The sequence below is a fragment of the Emydura macquarii genome, unplaced genomic scaffold, assembly GCF_026122565.2.
Source record: "Emydura macquarii macquarii isolate MOO-44397 ecotype Brisbane River unplaced genomic scaffold, CSIRO-AGI_Emac_v2 contig_295, whole genome shotgun sequence".
In the NCBI taxonomy this organism is placed as follows: domain Eukaryota; kingdom Metazoa; phylum Chordata; order Testudines; family Chelidae; genus Emydura; species Emydura macquarii.
In genome coordinates this window covers 12,882,714-12,903,776 of record NW_027130432.1, presented here as the reverse complement: position 1 = coordinate 12,903,776, position 21,063 = coordinate 12,882,714, and the positions used below count along the sequence as shown (strand labels likewise).

General features: G+C 44.9%; 2 protein-coding genes across 11 annotated transcripts in view; one reads left to right on the top strand and one right to left on the bottom strand.

The window, feature by feature from the left end:
• CNOT1 (CCR4-NOT transcription complex subunit 1) overlaps window positions 1-9,173 on the top strand; it is an 88,573-nt gene extending 79,400 nt beyond the window's left edge. For all 9 annotated transcript variants that reach the window (XM_067552688.1, XM_067552736.1, XM_067552727.1 and 6 more), the window contains 10 exons: window positions 260-508; window positions 1,062-1,225; window positions 1,502-1,619; window positions 2,157-2,258; window positions 2,703-2,876; window positions 4,158-4,307; window positions 5,332-5,512; window positions 6,464-6,596; window positions 6,854-6,988; window positions 8,121-9,173. In XM_067552688.1, coding sequence (XP_067408789.1) covers window positions 260-508; window positions 1,062-1,225; window positions 1,502-1,619; window positions 2,157-2,258; window positions 2,703-2,876; window positions 4,158-4,307; window positions 5,332-5,512; window positions 6,464-6,596; window positions 6,854-6,988; window positions 8,121-8,199 — 1,485 coding nt within the window. In that variant the 3' untranslated portion in view covers window positions 8,200-9,173. The remainder of the gene's footprint in view (window positions 1-259; window positions 509-1,061; window positions 1,226-1,501; window positions 1,620-2,156; window positions 2,259-2,702; window positions 2,877-4,157; window positions 4,308-5,331; window positions 5,513-6,463; window positions 6,597-6,853; window positions 6,989-8,120) is intronic.
• A 1,809-nt stretch (window positions 9,174-10,982) lies between these two features.
• On the bottom strand, window positions 10,983-21,021 carry SETD6 (SET domain containing 6, protein lysine methyltransferase). Of its 2 annotated transcripts, none has more exons than XM_067552758.1 (9): window positions 20,753-21,011; window positions 17,598-17,696; window positions 16,916-17,060; window positions 16,159-16,300; window positions 15,510-15,704; window positions 15,062-15,185; window positions 13,823-14,003; window positions 12,318-12,460; window positions 10,983-11,489 (listed from the first exon to the last, which is right to left on the bottom strand). In XM_067552758.1, exons 1-9 carry the CDS (start codon window positions 20,777-20,779, stop codon window positions 11,178-11,180), a joined length of 1,368 nt encoding a protein of 455 aa, XP_067408859.1. In that variant the 5' UTR covers window positions 20,780-21,011; the 3' UTR covers window positions 10,983-11,177. The 2 variants fall into 2 exon arrangements, with proteins under 2 accessions (XP_067408859.1, XP_067408867.1); XM_067552766.1 differs by lacking the exon at window positions 10,983-11,489 and adding an exon at window positions 11,677-11,799 and having other exon boundaries at window positions 20,753-21,021.
• Window positions 21,022-21,063: the final 42 nt, after the last annotated feature.

Here is a 21,063-nt window from a genome sequence, read left to right as displayed (position 1 = left end):
TGTAGGAGCACAACTTTACTTTCTAACTGCTCCCAATTGTTTTAGAAACACATCCATTTTGGGAGTAAATGGAGGAGGTAATCGGCTGCCTGTTTCTTTTTTACAGAGAAGTAGCTGTGAGTTCATTAATCTACCATGCAACATGGATGTATCATAGAATGTTACTTGTTTGGTACTTCAGTATAACAGTCAAGTTTTTTCTAAAAAAACATTACCATATTCTGTAGTTCTGAGGGTTGGTTTCTTGTCCCTGTAATAGATGCACCAGCAAGGAATCCTAAAAACGGATGACCTGATAACGCGGTTCTTTCGTCTTTGCACTGAAATGTGTGTTGAAATCAGCTATCGTGCTCAGGCTGAGCAGCAGCACAATCCTGCCGCCAACCCCACCATGATCAGAGCCAAATGCTACCACAACCTGGATGCCTTTGTGCGGCTTATTGCACTGCTAGTGAAGCATTCTGGGGAGGCTACCAACACGGTCACAAAGATCAACCTACTGAATAAGGTTGGAAATACTCCCTTTTCCAAGGAGTACTTGGCATGCTTAGACTACTTTACCTGATATACTTCTGCTTATGAGCTGAAATGTAGCCCTTGGGGCTGGGCAAGCTGTTGGAGATGGGAACTAAACTTTCATATGCTTCTTAAAATGGAGTGTGAGCAGGACTGCAGGCTAAGTCAGGTAGTTTTCTGTCTCATGTGGAACCTTTGTGACCAATTTCAAACTTGGTATCCATCTTCCTGCTTTGTTGCTGAAAAGGTCAATGCTTTCAGAATTTAAAAATGAACATAATACAAAAAGTTTTTTTGTAAGGCTGAAACCCACAGTAAATACCATTTTGGGTGGGAACTCAGATCTGTTATCTGAAGCTTAGCTGCACACTTAGTCTAGGCTAGACTAAGTGGACAAATAATCAATATGCTGCACTCCAGTTACCGAAGTGGCTTTCAGCTCTTCATTAGTACTCAGAAGTATGGAGAATGCAGGCTTGACTGTAGTGAAATGGTTTCTGCTATTGACATGTTAAATTGTGAAGCTCGTTGGTTCCTTTCTTTAGGTTCTTGGTATAGTGGTGGGAGTTCTCCTCCAGGACCACGATGTTCGGCAGAGTGAGTTTCAGCAGCTTCCTTACCATCGCATTTTCATCATGTTGCTGTTAGAATTAAATGCCCCTGAACATGTGCTAGAGACCATCAACTTCCAGACCCTCACAGCCTTCTGGTACGTACTTCTGAATGGCTGTTGCCCAGAATTTAAGCTTTCTCATAGGGTGATAACTTTTAAATGAAAGTTAACTTGATAACTCCATAGTGGCAACTCTCATTTTTGTAACCATTAGTATCATTGTGGCTCATCTAATTCCTTGTTAATGGAGGTTATTAGTAAAATTTAGATGCTAATGTCTTACTATTAGCACTACTTAGGTTCTCTCCGAATATTTGTGAAAATCAGTCTTTACCACGGTATGCTCTTAATCAGCTTTAACTTTTCTTTCAGTAATACATTTCACATCCTGAGGCCTACAAAAGCTCCAGGTTTTGTTTATGCCTGGCTGGAACTGATCTCCCATCGGATATTTATTGCGAGAATGCTGGCACATACACCACAGCAGAAGGTGTGGCTGCAGTTTATCTTCTATAAATTATAAAACTCTTAAATACCCATCTCAGTAACTGACTTGATGCTGTTTCACATCTTTTTTTTGAAGTGCATTAGTTGCATGTCTTGTGACTAGAGAGGACTTACATGTGACAGTATTGTAACTGCAACAAGTTTCAATAAACTGTCAAGCTTTGGTTAACTGGGGAATTTGGTAAATAAGGATTTGACTGTAAACCAAATCATCAAATTGACTATAAGCTTTCTGTCACTGTCAGAGGTTGTACTGTTCATTGCTTTCCATGCCACCTAAACATAACATGCTTGGTGCTGAACAAAACATAGAGCAAGACGTTTCTTAAATACGCATTCCAAGTAATCCTGAGACCCTCAGAAAAAACGAGCTGTATTGTAGATTCAAACTTACATGAACTTTACATGATAAAGTCTAAACATGATGTAAAAAATGAAGCAAAATAGATACTCAGACTCTTACAGTCTAGGTTTAATGGCTTTAGTTTATACATTACTCATGGACTCTCTCTCTTGACAGGGTTGGCCTATGTATGCCCAGCTGCTGATTGATCTCTTTAAGTACTTGGCTCCTTTTCTTAGAAATGTGGAACTCACTAAACCTATGCAAATTCTCTACAAGGTAAGCAGTATTCGCTGATGCAAGCATTTTCCAGGAGAGCACTTTGAAGATGGGTTAGGATAGACCAGAAAGTTATTTTTGTTAGCTGAAGATAAATGTTTAACTTCTATTTACATTGTTTATCTTTTGTGAGTTAGAGGTTAATTTAAGTACAGTTTAGGTACTGACATGGGTCAAGCTTGCAGTAAATCACAGGTAACTCTGATCAGAGGGTTTGATAGTAGGCTAAAATTTTGCTGTAAGGCTGGAAACCAGGGAATAGATCTGTCAGCTAGACACTACCTTATTAAACTCATTACCAGGAGGAAGAAACTTTGATTATATGATGCATTGGGAAGAAAAAGGTTGTCTCCACCCTTTTTGCTTGTCTGGCTCTGATACAGTTGCTGTTGGGGAAAGCTCAGAACCTGCTAATTACATAGCCCCTTCCTTTTTCTTTTGTAGGGCACTCTGCGTGTGTTGCTGGTCTTACTGCATGATTTCCCAGAATTCCTTTGTGATTACCACTATGGGTTCTGTGATGTGATCCCACCAAACTGTATTCAGCTAAGGAATCTGATCCTGAGTGCCTTCCCACGTAACATGAGACTTCCAGATCCTTTCACTCCCAACCTAAAGGTAGGTAGTGCCCTCTCCTCAAATGACATCATGTAATTTAAACAATGGGAACTTTATTGCATGGTCTCTTTAAATGTAATCTGGAGGAGTGAAACCTGAAACTAGGTTGTGTTTATCAAAATAGGACTTAGAAGTTCCTAAGGTACTTAACACTTTGGATATGCAATTCATCATTGGAATTAGTTAAATAAAATAGCCTGTTATAACTTGGTATAATAGTATTTAATTGACATTGCTGTCACACTCAATGTGCTAGAGACTTTCTAGAAACTCAGTCCTCATCCTGTAGAACATAAAGTACAAGACCCTGGCCCCTACAATCTAATCCACATGGGCAGACCTTTGCACCTGTGTGGCACTTCACTGATGCCAGTGGATCTTTGCATGGCTGCAGGAGTCTGCTTGTGCAGATCCAGCTGCAGGATTGGGGACTTTTGGTTTTCTTAGCTCAGCTGATGAGCATTAAACAAGAAGCTGGATTTGTCACAGGAAAATACCATAAGGATTTTAAGTATGAAAATACGAAGCAAATAGAGGCTTTCCTGATCATGCTTGACTACTAAATTCTGGAGCAAAGATGTTGTGGCCATCACTTTAGACCAATGGAGGGATGATGCTGTCCCTTTGCCTAGCATTCCAGTTGATGTTCTATTCTAGTTTACCCCCTGTTGGATTATCTGTGAAACCACACTGACTACTTTGGCAGTCTTCCATGTTGGTCCATTATACTCTCTTCCTTTAAGAGAGGGGGGGAAAAAAAAGTCAGCTAAACAGAGCTCAGCTGACCACTTACACTTCCTTTTCTTTGGTCTAGTTTCTAGAGTTGTGTACGTATTTCATCTACCATGTGTATGCTTGGCTGGAATCCAGTGGAGCCAGCCAGTGAAAAGAGCAATTGTCCTCTTCCTGAATCAAAAAACAAAGTGCTCTCTGCATCATGACGACTCCCTTCCCTTCAAAATACACATTAGCTACTGTCTCTGGTTATAATTTTTTTTAAATCAGCTATTCTGAAGTGTCAGTACTTGTATGTTAGGTATATTTTAGTGGAATTACTACTTTGGCCTATTTTGAAGTCTGAAAACAAAGCTGAAGCACTCCAGCAGTGTACCAGGGGAATGGAATTTCATGTTTTACCTTCTGGTATAAAAATGTACAGGCAGCAGTGACTGGTATGACAAACTCGAACTTGCTTTCCTGAGGCAGTCTTGCAACCATAATTTTTGGATTAAAATAGCAGGAACTACTTAAAGGATTACTAATTAGGTTTTTCCTTGGTAGGTGGACATGTTAAGTGAGATTAATATTGCACCACGGATACTCACCAACTTCACTGGAGTGATGCCACCCCAGTTCAAAAAAGATTTGGATTCCTATCTCAAAACTCGTTCTCCTGTCACTTTCCTGTCTGACTTGCGCAGCAATCTACAGGTTAGTGGATCCATCCCTGAAAGTGGTTTAGAGTCTGAGGCTAAAAACCATGTAGGAAGTGAGATCATGTGACTTGGCAGGTATGAAATACCAGGTGATGTACTGTTTAGAAGATATAACTGGGACAAGAGCCTCCAAAAATACTCTTTCCCATTAACTGCTCAATGTAAATCTTTATGCTAATTTAGTATCACCACTGAGAAATAGTGTTTTGATAGCAGGAATGTTACCTGCAGTAATCCTCAAGTGATGTACTTTTGAGACCAGTCAGTCTTAGTCCTGTAGAAAAACAGGGCTTCAATTGCCATTCAAGGTACCACAGACTCCTATGTCTGCTTCCAGTGCATGACTTGGCAAAAATTCCCCCAGACCAGTGTTCTGATGGTTTTCCCTTGCAGTGGGAGCCCCTGGTACCAGATGGCTGAGGAGCTGCCTGTCTCTGCCTTCTTTTCAGCAGTGTTCAAATCAGCCTAGGGCTTTTAATCTGGGCATCTTGAGAGTCTTCCCAGACTTTAGCTGAAGTGAATTCAATAATCAGTTTCAGAAACTGACGAAACAAGTTCAAGTCAGAAGTGGCTTTTGGGTTACTTGTTAATGGAGATTCCTTTTTATTTGTATAATTATAAATTCAGATTTGGTACATGGTTTCATGCAATTGCAAATGTATACGCAAACACTTCTGAAAATCAGGCCATGGAAGCTGAAACCTACTTTAGCTAGACTTGTAATACAATTGGGTACTAAAGGTTGGGATTGGATATTAAGACTTAATGTAGGCTGTAATTTAGCTAAGAGTGTCTGTCTCAGGTGTGTCAAACTCCCTAGGTGTAGAGAGGTATTGGCAAGCACCATCTACAAAGAAACTTAAAATTTGAGACTTTAGATTTGTAACTAGACATTACTTTCGGCATAAAGCAGATACTTGAATGCTGAAAATCTCTCCAGATCCATTCCCTTCAAACAGTCCCTAAGAACATGGAAGGACTGTAAAAAGCTAACCTTTTTCTTGTGCTGTGCCTACTAGGTATCAAATGAACCTGGCAATCGCTACAACATCCAGCTGATTAATGCACTGGTGCTCTATGTAGGCACTCAGGCTATTGCACATATTCACAACAAAGGCAGCACACCCTCTATGAGCACTATCACCCATTCAGCTCACATGGACATCTTCCAGAATTTGGCTGTGGACCTTGACACAGAAGGTAAGCCGAAAACATCTTCTGATCAGTTGCTTGCTTCTAGTGTGAAATGGTTCTTGAAACCTTCTTAGTTAAGAGAGCAGATTAGTGTTGGGTACTGTGGAGAAAAACTGAAATGCCACTTAACTTGCTAGTGGTTCTCTACTCAGCAACACTGCATTAGAAGATAGAATTCTGAATACACTAAAAATATTTTATTGGAACTAAACTTATCTGAAACACTGATTCATGAAGTATAAAAAACTAATTTTGGAGTGAACTAGATTTTGAGTTTTGTTAGAGAAATATTCTTTTCTGTACTGGAGACTTATTTAATACACTGAGATCAACTAGTCCTTCCCTCCCCCCATCCTTTTATGCAGTACAACCCTTATGTGCAGTGGGTTTTGCTTCAAGATAAACACCAGGGTCATGCTCTCTATACAGTCTGGAGTAATCTACACCAAAACTGGCATGCAAACTGGTATCTCTGTCCCGGCAGGATTTTAGATTTACACCTGCTTCGTTTGTAAAATATGAAGAGTTACAAAACAGATACTTTGTGTGTAATGCTTCGTCTTGAAACTTTTTAATCTTCCAAAGTGCTTTATGAATATTGATCAATGTAATAGAAGATTCTAAATTTAGTGTAGGAATGTTGCTGTGGCTAAGAGTTTTGAATCTGTACAATGAAAAGAAATCTTGTTCCGCCCTCTGGGACAAATCTGAGGGATGTACTGGTTTGAAACAAATTTCATGTAGAGGAAGCCCAAACCCTTGGTACAAGAACTCCAAGCTGGGATTGATGTTGTGAAGTATCCTAATTTTTTTTAGCTTTTTACTGAAGTTTCTTTACACTATAGTGCAGAACCATACATCTGAATCCTTAAGCAGTGCTAGGATGTGTCCTTGTTCCATTATGTTGGATAAAGGAAACTAATTTCTTCCTGCTAAACATCTGCTTTCTCTTTCTAGGTCGGTACCTCTTCTTGAATGCAATTGCCAATCAGCTGCGGTACCCAAACAGTCATACGCACTATTTCAGTTGCACCATGCTTTACCTATTTGCAGAGGCCAATACTGAGGCTATCCAGGAACAGATCACTAGGTGAGCAGAGGCATTTAAATTCACAGCCTTTATAGTTCAACTTTTCACTTTGCTTGAAATAAAATGACTTGAGGCAGGTGCTAAATTGAGTTATGTAATGTTACTGTTCAGTGCCATAGAACAAGAAAACCTAGTGCAATTAGATACTGCTTGCAAGAGCAAATCTCTGTTCTCTTCACTGTGCTGTAGTTGTAAATATCAGTATCTCCTAAGAGATCGGTGTTGAGCCTTACCTGTTTTTTCTTTGTGGACTTCAGGGTTCTTTTGGAACGACTTATTGTAAATAGGCCTCACCCATGGGGTCTCCTTATTACCTTCATTGAGCTGATAAAAAACCCGGCGTTTAAGTTCTGGAACCATGAGTTTGTTCACTGTGCTCCGGAAATTGAGAAGTGAGTAACTTTTTTTTTTATAGCTTAATTACAGTTTCATGCAATGGAAATATTAGATTATTCCACTTCATATTAAGCTGCCACAGTCCCATTGGATAAAATTGGCGACAAATTACTACTTAAAATGCTTTGTAGTGATACCGAAGTGCATCCATAAAGCAGGTGAAATAATTGCATTTACAGATTGTGGGGAATGAGGCACAAATATAAAGCAATTAGTCAGAGTATATTGGCAGAAGTGAGAGTAGAACTTGTCCTACTCCTAGGACAGCTGGCTGTGCTTCCTCTTCTCTATATACCCGATTGCATAACCCCATGACAGCATGTTACCATGTACCTTGATAATTCATAAATCTGAGTGGTGTGTTCAGTAGTGGAGGGTGGTTTTCAGTTGACAATTTCAAAACTCTATTCTTCTGTCTGAAGTTATATCGAATTGGAAAAAATGATTATCCATTATGCCAGAGGTCCCCAAACTGTGGGGCATGCCTGGATCATTCAGGGGGCATGGCCTGGGCCAGCCGCCATAAGGGGCAGGGAGGGAGCGCCACCCAGGTCTTGCACTGCTCCAGGCCCACATGCAGCCTTGACCTCAACCCTGACCTGATCCCAGCCCCAGCAAGGGGGGGATGACTGGCTAAGAAGGGCATGGGGTAAAAAGTTTCAGGACCACTGCGTTATGCTGTAGCTTCCATGATTGCTACTTCAGAATAGCATCTCAAAATACAGCAGGTTTTGCTGTCCAGTAGCACTAAGCAACTGTTAAACAGTGTCTTACAAGTAAGCTTCTAACATGATGTCTTTGTGCTAACCACTGTGTGGAAATGATATCTGGATGTAACATCAGCACTATTTCTTTCAACTGTTCCCCCTCACTCTTAGAGATTGAGGCAGGTGCCAAAGCCCCTTTTGTTTCATCTGTCTGGTCTGTCACATCATACGAGGAGAACTTGAGCTCCACTGAGTGCTCAGATCTTCCAAAGCACTTGTTAAAAACTTGGTGCTTGGTGGATTGTGAGCTCTTGATTTCCTATATTTGTAGGAAATCCCAGGGCTGAAGGTGTCTCAAAATTAAGATTTGTAGACTGAACATAGCTCTCTCTAAACTTCTTGTTTTTCTATCCATGTTTAGGTTGTTTCAGTCAGTTGCGCAATGCTGCATGGGGCAGAAGCAGGCACAGCAAGTGATGGAAGGGACTGGTGCCAGTTAGATCAACTGTATCTTGTATTGTAAGTGTGCCAGCCTCGAGGTCCCCATCCCATCAAACTGACAGAAGAATCCTTAAGGCTCTTCCTGACCTTCCCAGCCCCTCTATTTGGGTACACACAACAAACCTTTGGGTGAAAGTCTGTGTGGGCATGTTCCAAAGTTTAAAACAAAATTTTGACTCTTGGCCAAAATTCAGAAGATGCTGTGAATATCATTTTGAACTAGTGTAAATACATGGAACTGAAATGTTTGTCTGGACTTCTTGGGTTTGTGCAAATTGTGTTAAAGGCAGGTGGATAACTGGTGCCTGTCCAGCTTGTAATAAAGGGGCAGCTGCTGATGCCAAGCACTTGTCTGGGGCAGACCTCCTTGTCCTGACATTCCCGGACTCCCAAAGAATATTGAAAAGCCAGTTTTAAATATTATGTAACTTATTTTTTTTCTTTTTTGTGGATGGGGGACCTTTAAATCACTAAGTTGTTTAAAAAAAAAAAAAAAAAAAGTGGATGTGTTGGGATATGGGAATACTATGGAATGTGGGGGAGAGGGGTTGGGATTAAGGTCCATGTGTTGCTCCCCCCCATATCAACTGCTGAGAGTGAGGGGAGTGAGCAGCCTTCAGAGCCCTCCTATTATTGGAGAAGATAAACCTCAGGCCCTGTGGGAGAGGGTCAGCTGTTTTTAGTAAAGAAACCAGAGACCAGGCCTATAGCTTTTTTTTTTTTTCCTCTGACACTTGTAAATTTTGGAAGGGGGGGACTAAATCTAGAAGTGTCCCCCTGTGGCCACACAGCATAAGTTTGTAAAAAGAACAAAGGACCAATACAGCCCATTTTGTAAGGATTTTGAATGTTTTGTAAATGTATTGGTCCATGTGTTGTATTTTGTAGCCTTTCTAGTTCTTGGGCTTTAGTTCTCCCACTTCTTGTATGTATGCATACTGTAGTTACACATTAAAGTCATGACATGCAGCAAGTGCCGCTTGTTTGTTCACTCTGAAAAACCACCAGTGCCAAGTGTGATGGTACAACAAAGTTCTGTTCATTCACTTTAAATATTATACGACATGGGTCATGTCCCTTAGAAACCTGTTTTGAACTTGAGAATTCAAGCAAATGTCATGTTTGTAACTCCAGTCCTCTACTATGAGACTGCAGCATAACAGTAGCAAGGCTCATTAGGTTAATCACAAGTTCACATACACAACTGATGCGTAGCAGCTTGTCAAACATCCGAGCTCTGGATATTTTTGTGGCTAGATTACCCTGTAATGCAAAGGCTTTATGTGGATAAAGCAGTAATCTGTAGCTCAATTGTCTTTGTTCTTGGTGATCGGTAAATACAATTCCTGCATAGATCTTACTGCTATGTAGATGGCTTTTATGTACTGACACTTAATGGGCTGGCTTTCATTCATAAAGGTTCAGTTTGACAACTTCACTGCTCCAGATCCACTGCCTCATACTTCAAAGGCAAATCTAATCTCAAATCCTAGAAGTTGCTAGACTTAGTCTTTCACCTTATTAGTTTTCTCCCTTAAATTATTTTGATAACTGCTTATATGAAGATCCTTTCAAAGGAAGGGAAGTGGCCCTAGAGCTTTATCAATATTACCATGGAGGGCTGATGGTGCTGTTCATATCAGGTATTTCATACATTTTATTAAAGAACAAAAAGGCATCTTATCTTTGCAGGTAAAGTGCCCACTTTACCTTTAAAAATCTCCATACTCTAGCCTGCAAATGATTACATGTTCATCTTAATGTTGTCTCAGCTCTAGCTTCTCTGCCTATTGCAAAGGATCCAGCTGTGGTGAACTCTGGCACCTTAAACTCTTTTGTCAAGCACTTCTCCACAATGCTTCAACGAGGCAGTTGGACAAAAGCTGAGCAGTTCTGACAGGCAGGCCACCAGTTGCACTGAACTCCAGCTGAAGGTGATGAAAAGACTTCCTAGTTTTTTCTACCATAAGACATCTATCATTAAAATGAAATGAGGGAGTCCTGCCATTATCTGAAAACATTGTGTGTTTTTTCAATGATAAATGGATTTCTAGGATCCCTGGCTATTACTCAGAAGTGTCAATACAAACCTTTTTTTCTTTCCTAGCTTAGACTGCACTAGGTTTAAGATAGCTATGTACTGCCCCAAAAAAGGTGTGTAACACTCATCCAATGAAAAATCCACTTAGTCTTACTTGCTCCACCAATCACCTTACCTCAGGCTTTATCTACAGCAAAATTGAGTAACAGTATGACAGACAGCTCTGTCTTATGGTTGGTTGCTTGACCACAGGCAGAATGAGCTGACTGTAGCAGAGCCAGGGTTGTGAAGTGTTCCATTGTCTTTGTTTAGAGTCCTACTGCAGATTTTTCCCATCTTCAAACCAGATTACCAGCAGGGTGGAGATGCACAACTGTACCTACTGTTGAGATGCAGTTAGGAACTTACTGGGTTTGAAGGCAGGCAGTAGGATGATCTACTAGTGAAACTCCCTCTTGACTAGAGTATTTTCTTAGATGCTTGTAATTATACAAGGTATAAAACATTATCCTCCCAAAACAGTAGTGGGAGACCATGCCATTCTAGGAGGGTAAGTGGGTCACAGTGCCATAGAGGCAAGGCCTCCCCTGCAAAACATTACTTGATCAAAATATGCTTCCTCCTCTACAAGCAGTTCTTTACCTCTCTCTCATGTGGGTTCTTCAACACTGGGGGAAAAATCCTCCTGCATCTCTCACTTAAGGGTGAAACAAACATATTGGGGAGGAAAGAGTCTGTTCATTAAGACAGTAAGTAATTTTATAGAACAGTCAAGAGGTAGATGAAAATCCAATACAGAAATAATTGGGTCTAAATCAACTCACCCTCTGGTTCTTCCTGAATACAAGCAGCCACCCTGTCCATCCCAGCAGTGGGACAGATGGCAATGTTTGCTTTATACAGTTCCCTGCTACCAACAGCATTGTTCCACCTCTGCTAACTTGCCAGTTCTAAGAGTTGGTGCAAGATCTTCTTTTGTCCATAGCGCACTTGCAAGGCCTGCTGCTCTCTGCAGTTTAGTTTTCCATAAGCCTCCTTGTCATTTAGCAAGTCCTGCTCTGCTTTCAGGTCTGAGCTGTAAGACTCCAGAGTCAGCAGCACACTGTCACAGAGGAGCTTCTTCCATGAGGCTTTGAGTCTGGGTATTGTCTCATTAGACAGAGTAAAGCTCTCTTCATCCTCGGTGTCTTCTTCCCAGCCCTCCTGCTCTTTGTACTCTTTAAATTCTTCTGCAGCCATACACAGTACCTACAACCAACCACAGTTAGATACCTATTCATTATCTCAGGCAGTGAAGTGTGACTTAAAGGGTGTATAGAATCAAGGCCCCAATTTTCAGCTACTGAATGCTTGAGAGATTCCCACTGCCCTGCTCCAGTTTTTTTAGTGCTGCTAGTGCAGGAGGGGGGAAGTGAAGGGCCCTTTTGGCAGGGTGTTAAATACTTCCCCCTTCCCAGCCAGCTTAGTGAGGGCTGTCACAGGCATTGAGTGATAGCACCAGCCCCCCAACTGCGCGCACACAGCTGCCAGGACAGTTTCTCCATGAGGTGTCAAGTCCCTGCCACACAGAAGGTTACATTCAAAATGGATGTTGAAATCTATCATGGCATGAAGGAAACAGAATTAAGTGTCCTGTGGACACATCCCCCAATCTGTCACATCTCCTTCCACAATGGACTCCATCCCAAACTGCCAGAGCACCTAACATCATTTGTGCAGTTAGATCCTTTCCATAAGGGACTCATGCTCCTCCCAGTTCTGAGTAAAGCTATACTTGTGGGAAGGCAAAAATTCCCCCATCCCTTCTATTCTTACTCTATGTTGACCTGTGATGGGGATTTTTACAGTATTCATAAACCATTACAGAGCAGCTCCATATCCATCACAGGGCCGTTTAGCCCAAATCAGGGCTTAGCTCCAGTCTCCCCTTTAGTCAGAGATCCTACCCATAACCCCACCTCAAAGGTACAATAGCATAAGTCACCCCTGTCTTTGGCAAACAAGACTCCATGGGGCTGCATCAGCGCAGACGTCCCAAGTCCATCACCTAGAAATGAAATCATTTCCACCACTCACCTTCAACGTCATGGAAAGTTCTTCCTCCGTCAACACTTCCTCCCAGCCAATCACAAAGGCTCCTTCTTCCCCCACCATCTCCAGCTGGCAAAGGAAATCCCACTGCTCAGAGACCAGCTGCTGCTCAGCTTCAGTTCTGGCACCTGTTTGAGGACAATAGGGGAGACAAGTTAACCACACACACTACACAGCACAGGGAACAAGGCTCTGTAGAGCTAGACACAGGTCAAGATTTTCAAAAGCCACTAGCGATTTTGTACCCCAACTTGCAATGCTGTAAAGTCTGATTGCCACAAAGTGCTGAGCACCCACCCACTTAAAATCCAGAGTCAAGCTGAACCCCACAAGAAGCACTTACTTATAGAAACTAGGGCCTTGACACTCAGGGAAGATCATAGAATTACAGGACTGGAAGGGGCCCTCAAGAGGTCATCTATTCCAGTCCCCTGCACTGAAGGCAGGACCAAGCATTATCTAGACCATCCCTGACAGGTCTGTCCAACCTGCTCTTAATCTCCAGTGACAGATTCCACAGCCTCCATAAGCACTGAAATAGACTGCCTAACAACCCTGACAATTAGGACATTTTTCCTAATATCCAATTTAAGCCCATTGCCTCTTGTCCAATCCTCAGAGATTAACAATTTTTCTCCCTCCTCATTGTAACAACCTTTTATGTACATGAAAACTAGTATTATATCCCCCCTTAGTCTTCTCTGCTCCAGACTAGACACACCCAATTTTTTCCATCTTCCCTCATAGGTCATGTTTTCTAGACCTTTAGTCATTTTTGTTGCTCTTTTTTCTCCAATTTGTCCACATCTTTCCTGAACTGTGACACCCAGAACTGGACACAATTTTCCAGCTGAAGCCTAATCAGCACAGAGTAGAGTAGAAGAATTACTTCTCATGTCTTGCTTACAACACTCCTATGTCCCAGAATGTTTACTTTTTTGCAAGTGTTACGCGCTGACTCGTATTTAGCTTGTGATCCACTATGACCCCCCGATTCCTATCCCCAGTACTCCTTCCTAGGCAGTCATTTCCCATTTTGTATGTTTGCAACTGATTGTTCCTTCCTAAGTGAAGTACTTTGCATTTGTCCTTATTGAATTTCATCCTATCTTGTTTGTCCCAATGGTGGCCAGGATCAAGGAATAAGCAGATAAAAATTGCCTGGGAGTAACGCTGCAGTTCATCTTCAAATCACTGGGGGGAATAAGGTTTAAAAGGGCATCTCCCTCAGACTCTTACTCAGGTCCCTGCTGTAAGCACTGAGTCCGGGACTGTTCATAAAGCAGAGGCTGCCTTGAAGCCCATAACTGATGGTGGAAGGAGAATTTTGTTGGTGCCCCATGATGAGTGTTTACGAAAGACTGGCTACTACATACTTCGTCGAAAGGGCCGCAGATATGGCCCATGGTTTCCTTCTATCACAGTCATTTAGAATTACGTTACTGTAGCTACAAATGCATGTGGGTCATCAAGTTCCACAAGCTACTCACCCTGCAGTGCAGCTCTGCGCACTGTCACCATCTGGATGTCGGCAGTGTCATCTGTGTTGCCGGGATACGGCTCAGCAAAGCCGTACATATGCATGAGCTGCCAGTTGGCCATCTGACCGTAGGTGTTGAAGATCTCTTGGTCTTTGCAGATGGGCTGTGTGGTGACCATTTTCAAACACTCCTGTAAGCAGAGGGACAGAACAGGCACTAAGGTGAAGGCATCATCATGACATTCAGAATAAGAGACTCCATCCTTATGATGCAAGTGTGGCAGAATTCCCCCTCCCAAGTCTTCCAGGAAACTACCCCTTGCTGGCTCCCCACAATGTCCCTTGTGCATGAGAGAAAGTAATTCTGGGATACCAAGAAATCCTATTGCCAGTCCTCCTGGCACCCACAGGAGAGTTTCTCTATGTCCCATCCAATACCTAGAGCAATAGGCTGACCTAAGTGTGTGTGTCTCTGGCAAACAAGTATAACATTAACTGCTACCTCTGTCTCCGGTCCTGCTCCTGTCACATAAGAGCACCTTGGTGGCCCATGTGATCACAAAGCCACCCCCCACCCTCCGAGGTTGCTGGGAGCACTTGCACTGCCACTGCCCTGCTTTTTCTATGGCAAACGGCAAATTCGACCAGCATGCTTCACTACAGGAAAACGTACCTTCAAGAATTCAGGCCCTCTGCATGCCAAGGTCTTGGCATTTCCTACAGCCAACCCACCTATGTGCCACCAGGCTGATGGCTCCCAACACGGAGGCACCCAGGCCTCCCCTCCTGCCATCAGATTGACAAAGGCACACCCGCTGCCCATGCAGAACCTCACTGAAGTCAGCTGGGCTTCATGAGGGCAGGTCCAGTCCTGAATTGGGGACCAGGAGTGTGGGATCCCCTTGAGCTACCGTAGCTGAGCAATACCTTCGTCAAACGAAAGCAAGACAGGTCACTTGTCACTGAGCTCACTGCTAGGTAGCCAGGTGAGGGGCTGTGGCCTGGGTTATGCAGGATGGCAGATGAGGTGATTTAACAGGCCCTTCTGGCCTTGGAATCGAGGAATCTCAACGGAGACAAGGGCTGGGCTTTCTCTGAATCACCTAGCACCAAAAGGGAGAAGGACACGGGAACCACACCAGACGTTGCTGGTTACGATCACACAGAAACAGAAGGATGAGCTGTGGGAGAGCAGTAATGTGCTAGGGACATGCACACTCCCCATTCACACAGCTCCCCACCTACTCACCTGGGAATATTCCAGGTTGGCATTGTGATTGGCCACGTGATTCAAAATGTCAGCCATGGGCACCATCATTGGAGGGTTGGGCTCCTTCTCATCCTCGTCTTCCTCATCCAGGGGCTCCTGAAAGCTGTTTCGGAGAAGAGGTGAGGACAAGCCAATCCCCAGTCTTGCAAAACAAACCAAAACAGCCACTAGCCCATCCTGGGCCCGTGACCATCAGGAACCAGCTGGCTACCTCGGATGGCACAGAGAGGTGTAAGCAGTGTGCACAGACTGTGACAGTGCCAGAGCCACCTCCTGCCATGAGAAGCCTGGAGAGCAACAATCTGGCCCTCGTATCTGACCCCCCAAAGAGATTCCTCATAGTCACACAGGGGAGGAAGATGGAGGCTTCATCCCAATCCCTCTGGATCCAGAGACATCTGCTACAGAAGCACCTTCCCCCTCTCACCTGTAAGCCATGACAAATGCCACCAGCCTCTGGTACAGCTCCAGTGTGTGCAGCTGGGGGTCAAAGATGTCCAGGTGGGACTCCATGAAGGGCAGGATGATGGAGGTGTACTCCAGCTGGATGTTGGCCAGGTCTTTGTCCACTGCTTCTAGGATGCCAGTGCCTTGCAGGAGCCTCACCCTCTCTTCTTCAGGCCTGTATCAAGGGGCAGGCAGGGCAGAGACTATCTCATCTCATTTTCCACCCCCCACACATACACAGGAAGGAACTGAATTAATACGAATCCTCTACAGCCTCACACTCCACTGCTGCCTGCATCTAGTTAGCCCAGACCCCAAGTTCAACCCACTGTACACCCCGGCTAGTACCTGAGGCGGGCAGCCACCTAGGCTGCTAACGTATCTACCAGAACAAAGCTCCATATGTGCACACCTAGCCCCAATGCTGCTGACCCATGGGGAAACAGACAAAGAGGGCAAAAGTCACAGCCAGGAACACAACCCAGGCCAGACTACTGCTCCATCCACTGCAGCACACAGACTCCCAGAGCCAGTGCCCCAGTGGCGGGAGTAACCCAATGCCCAAGACTGAGTCTTGTGCAGGCTGCTGGATTTCTGCAGCCTGATGCCAGCATGAGGTTTAATCTTACCAGAACATGGGGTGATCCGTGCTATTGAAGTCAGGCCAGAGTGAGAGGTAGGGGCGCCAGTGGGAGCTGCTGGCCGTGTATTCATGCAGCAAAGACAGGAGGAGAGGCACCCAGCCAGACTGACTCTCCAGGGATACTTGATCTAAGGAGCCAAACAGAGAGAAGACAGGAAAGAGAGAAGGGGAGGGACATGCTGAAATACCAGGTTCAAGGCTCCCTAGCAGAAAGGGTGGGGTTGAGTTGAGGATTCCAGACTTGCTACTCCTAGGATGGAGGGACATGAGGGTGAGGGCAGATCGTCCACCAACAATCCCTTACCCCATGTGTTTGTCAAAATTGCTGCAAATTACTGCCCTCTCTAGATCTAGCTCAGAAAACTCACCCTTCCCTCAAGACTCCCCCAGGCTACAGACTGCCTGAAGCAGACAAGAGCATGTTGTCCATTAACTAAGATCCTGTTTACTGCTCCTGAAATTCTCCGGACCCCTGCACAAAGGTCACTGGCCTAGCCACAGCAGGCATGACCATAAATGTTATCCGCTCTCAGCTTTCCTGCCTTGGATGGAAGATAGAATGGGGGCTATTTTGGCGGCTAACATGGTGACAGAGCAGGAGAAATTAGGAGAATCAAAGATAACGAGGTAAGAAAAACTCCCGACTTTCACAAACTTTGTTCCACCCATCTCGGCAGTGTGGCAGCCAATTTAAGTCAGCTGCAGGAGTCCTTAGCTCTACGCCACATGCCCTGCTCTCACACCTTTCTCCAGGAGGGACCGGATGGAGGTGGTGTGCTGGGACAGGAGTGCGGCTCTTGGAATGGTGAAGAGGACTTCTCCGATCTGGAGGTCCTCTCTGGCCAACATGCCGTAGTCTGACACGGTGCCCTCTTTGCTCACGTAGACCTAAGAGAGAGGTGACCAATGCGCCTGTCAGGGCCTGTGGGGACCTCAGTGAAAATCTGCCTCTGACGGGACAGGCGTGAAGGGCTACCAGGGGAATGAAGCCAAGAGGTCAGGAGAATAAGGCAAACAGCATCCATGGAAGCCCAGACAGCTAATTTCATCCCTCACATGGCAGAGGGACTTCCGGCCCATGTAAACTGGAGGTTGGTTTTTAAATAACAAGCTTCCCCCAGCTACACTATATCCAACCCAATGGCTGCACCCGGGCACTAGCGCATGTGAGAAGTAACTGGAAATCTTCACCTCCTAGCTGCTTCCCTGCCTGCCACCCAACCCCTTCCCGCTGCCCCATTCATCTGTGGGAGTCCTGGGATTACCTTGCCCCTGGAAAGCCAACTCTTGCCCTATCAACCCCATGGTTTGCAGATACCTGTATGCCAGACTCAGCCTAGCACAGCAAGAGACCTTTGGACACTGGGACTCACACCCTGGTGAGGGTCACTCAATTCCCAGCTTCCATCACCCTGATTCTCTTACCTTTGGGCTGATCTCCAGCCCAACCTTCTTACACCAGTCCAGGAAGCCGGAAATGGCGTCAGCACTGCCATCCTCAGCAGGGCTGCCCACTGCTGCCACCTGCAAACAGAGAGAGTCTTCGGGAACAAGGACAGCTCAGGCATTAGAGAGTCTCACGGTGGAGGACAGAGGATAACCCTGGAATCTTCGCCAAGTTAGATAAGTTGGGTAAGTTAGATCTGATCAACACAGAGGGAAGTGCTAGGGTCCAGTGGACAGAACAGCAGATTAGAAATTAGGAGACCTGGGTACTATTTCCAGCCCAGCCACCACCAGTCTGGCATTAGGCAAATAATTTCATCTTTCCTGGGCCTCAGTTTCTCCATTTCAGAAATGGGGTAACGCTGCTGCATACCCAGCTTCGCAAACTGCTCTGCAGTCTATGGATGGACAGAACATTATTATTAGCTATCCCTATAGCTTCAATTGGATACCATCGTTTCCTTCACTTCCTGCCTTAAACTGCTGCTGTGAATGGTTCAACATCCGTTGGGTTTCTCGGCAGAGATGGCTGCATTTCTGTGGTCAGTGAAGTGGTTTGAGATGAAAAGGGATATTTATGTATCCGAGATCATCATCAGAAAACAGCCTAGTTACGCGCCTCTCCCCCAACAAGAGGCCCTTATTGCAGTTAAAAAAAGAAAGAATGTTTTTCTCTGCTGTGACCAGAAGATTTGGAAGATGAAAGACCTCAGGAACGTTTAAAACAGGTTTAGTCACTTCTTCGGTTAGGTCTTCTGTTCTGTGGCATATGCACAAGCAGAAGATTATTTGCTATTACTCTTACATTCAACAGAACTTAGCATTCTTCAGTATTGTAATCATTACTGTTACCCCATACAATGCTAGCACGGTACTGACATGGCAGCTTCCCACACCACCAAAGAATCTGTGCCCCAAAGGGAATAAAACAGCCAATGGTCAAAGTGGGCAGTTTGCAAACAACCCATAGGATAAAAATTCTGTAACAAGACTATTAGGCAAATAGATTTGCAGAAATCAGGGTTGGTTCGTGACTAAGCCGCCAATTAAAGGGAGCTACTTTCATAGTGAAAATTATTTAAAACCATTTGACTGGCTCCAATATAAAGATGCAACCTAAAAACTGTAATCAGTCCAGCTAGAGCAGTGGCTCTCAACCTTTCCAGACTACTGAACCCATTTCTGGAGTCTGATTTATCTTGTGTATCTTAAGTTTCACCTCACTTAAAAATTACTTGCTTACAAAATCAGACATAAAAATACAAGTGTCACTGCACACTATTACTGAAAAATTGCTTACTTTCTCATTTTTACCATATACTCATAAAGTAAATCAACTAGAATATAAATATCGTATTTACATTTCAGTGTACAGAACATAGAGCAGTATAAAACAAGTCACTGTCTGTATGAAATTTTTAGTTTGTAATAACTTGGCTAGTGCCTGTTATAAAACTAGGCAAATATCTAGATGAGTTTATGTCCCCCCTGGAAGACCTCTGCATACCCCTAGGTGTACATGTACCCCTGGTTGAGAAGCACTGCTCTAGAGTCAAGCTGCTTTGTTCATGTGTTTTTCTGACAACTCATTCATCCTACATATTTGTTGCTAATATGAGCAAGAAGAAAAGGTTGGTGTGATTTCATTTGCAGATTTTAATCTTCGTAAGAAGGACCATACTGAGTCAAACCAATGGTCCATCTAGACTAATATCCTGTCTTCTGACAGTGGCCGATGCCAGAAGCTTCAGAACAGGGCAATTATTGAGTGATCCTAGCATCCGGCAATCAGAGGCTTGGGGATACCCCAAGTATGGGGTTGCACCTGACCATCTTGGCTAATGGCCATTGATAGACCTATCCTCCATGAACTTAGCCAATTCTTTTTGGAACTCAGTTATACTTCTGGCCTTCACAAGATCCCCTAGCAACAAGTTTCACAGGTTGTTGTGCAAAGGATGACTTCCTTTTGTTTGTTTTTAACCTGCTGCCTATTAATTTAATTGGGTGACCCTTAGTTTTTGTGTCATGTGAAGAGGTAAATAACACTTCCTTATTCACTTTCTACACACCATTCATGCTTCTACAGACATCCATCATATCCTCCCCCTCAGTCATCTCTTTTTTAAGGTGACTAGTCCCAGTCTTTTTAATCTCTCCTCATATGGAAGATGTTCCATTTCTCTAATCATTTTTGTTGCCCTTCTCTGTACCTTTTCTAAGTCTAATCGATTTTTTCTGAGATGGGAAGATCAGAGCTGCACACAGTATTTATTCAAATGGGCAGACCATGGATTTATATAGTGGCATTATGATATTTTCTGTCTATTACCTATTCCTCTCCTAATGGTTGCTAACATTGTTAGCTTTTTTGATGGCTGCTGCACACTGAGCAGAGATTTTCAGAGAACTATCCACGACTCCAAATTCTCTTTCTTGAGTGGTAACAGCTAACGTATACCCCATCATTTTGTATGTGTAGTTGGGATGATGTTTTCCAATGGGCATTGTGTTGCATTTAATAACACTGAATTTCATCTGCCAATTTGTTGCCTAGTCACCCACTTTTGTGAGCTTGCTTTGTAGCTCTTTGCAGTCTGCCTTGGACTTAACTATCCTGAGTAGTTTTGCATCATCTGCAAACTTTGCCACCTCCCTGTGTACCCCTTTTTTGAAGGCCTTGTCTACACTCGCGATTATTCCAGCTAAACTTTGTCACTCGCGTGCGAGCCCCGGGGATTCGTTTCCTCCCCTCTCGCGTCGCGACTCAGGTTGCCTGAGCCGAGCCTGGATGACTCTTGTCCGGGGCGAGTCTAGTCCCCTGAGGGGCTGGCACAGGAGGAGCGTCTGGGGCCAGCCGGCTGCTGGAGCCCGGCCCGCCACTGCTACCCCGGCCCGGGAACCAGGACCGCCCCCCGGCGTTTTCCTTCAGCAAGTCCCCGCCCGCCCCCTCCTCGAGTCTCTCGGGGGGTTTCTACCCTGGCAGCACCTGCCCCCCACTGCCAGCCACCCGCAGCCCCGGCTCTCGCAGCCCCCGAGACGCCTCCCGCCGCCCCACAAGGAGGCTGGAGACCGCCCGTGGTGGGGGGCGGGGCAGGAGCACCCCCCCGGCGTGTCCACCCCCGGCCCGTTACCTTGGGCCTCTTAGCCGCGGTCGCCATGCCCGGCCTTAGGGGTGGGACGGGAGGGAGCCGCGCGCGCTTCCCTTCCACGTGGTTCCCTAGCAATGCACCCCGGGTCCTTCTTCCGGGGTGGGGCTAGCCACACCCCTGCTCTGACGGGGGCCGAGAGGGGCCAAACTAGGCCTTAAGCGGCAGGGGCCCAGCTGACCCCCCCCCTTAGCCGAGCCACGGGGGCTGCGCGCGCGCGCGCGCGCTCACGCTGCGTCGGGGACGGGGACTAGGGAGGGGCCGCGCCTGCTCCTCGACCCACCCAACTAGGGAGG

Coding starts and splice junctions, on each gene's coding strand:
- SETD6 (XM_067552758.1), bottom strand. CDS start 20,779: ATGGCGACCGCGGCTAAGAGGCCCAAG. Junction 16,301..16,915: donor CCGGTCCCTCCTGGAGAAAG/GTGTGAGAGCAG, acceptor TTGGCTCCTTAG/ATCAAGTATCCCTGGAGAGT. Junction 12,461..13,822: donor GCGCAGAGCTGCACTGCAGG/GTGAGTAGCTTG, acceptor GTCCTCAAACAG/GTGCCAGAACTGAAGCTGAG.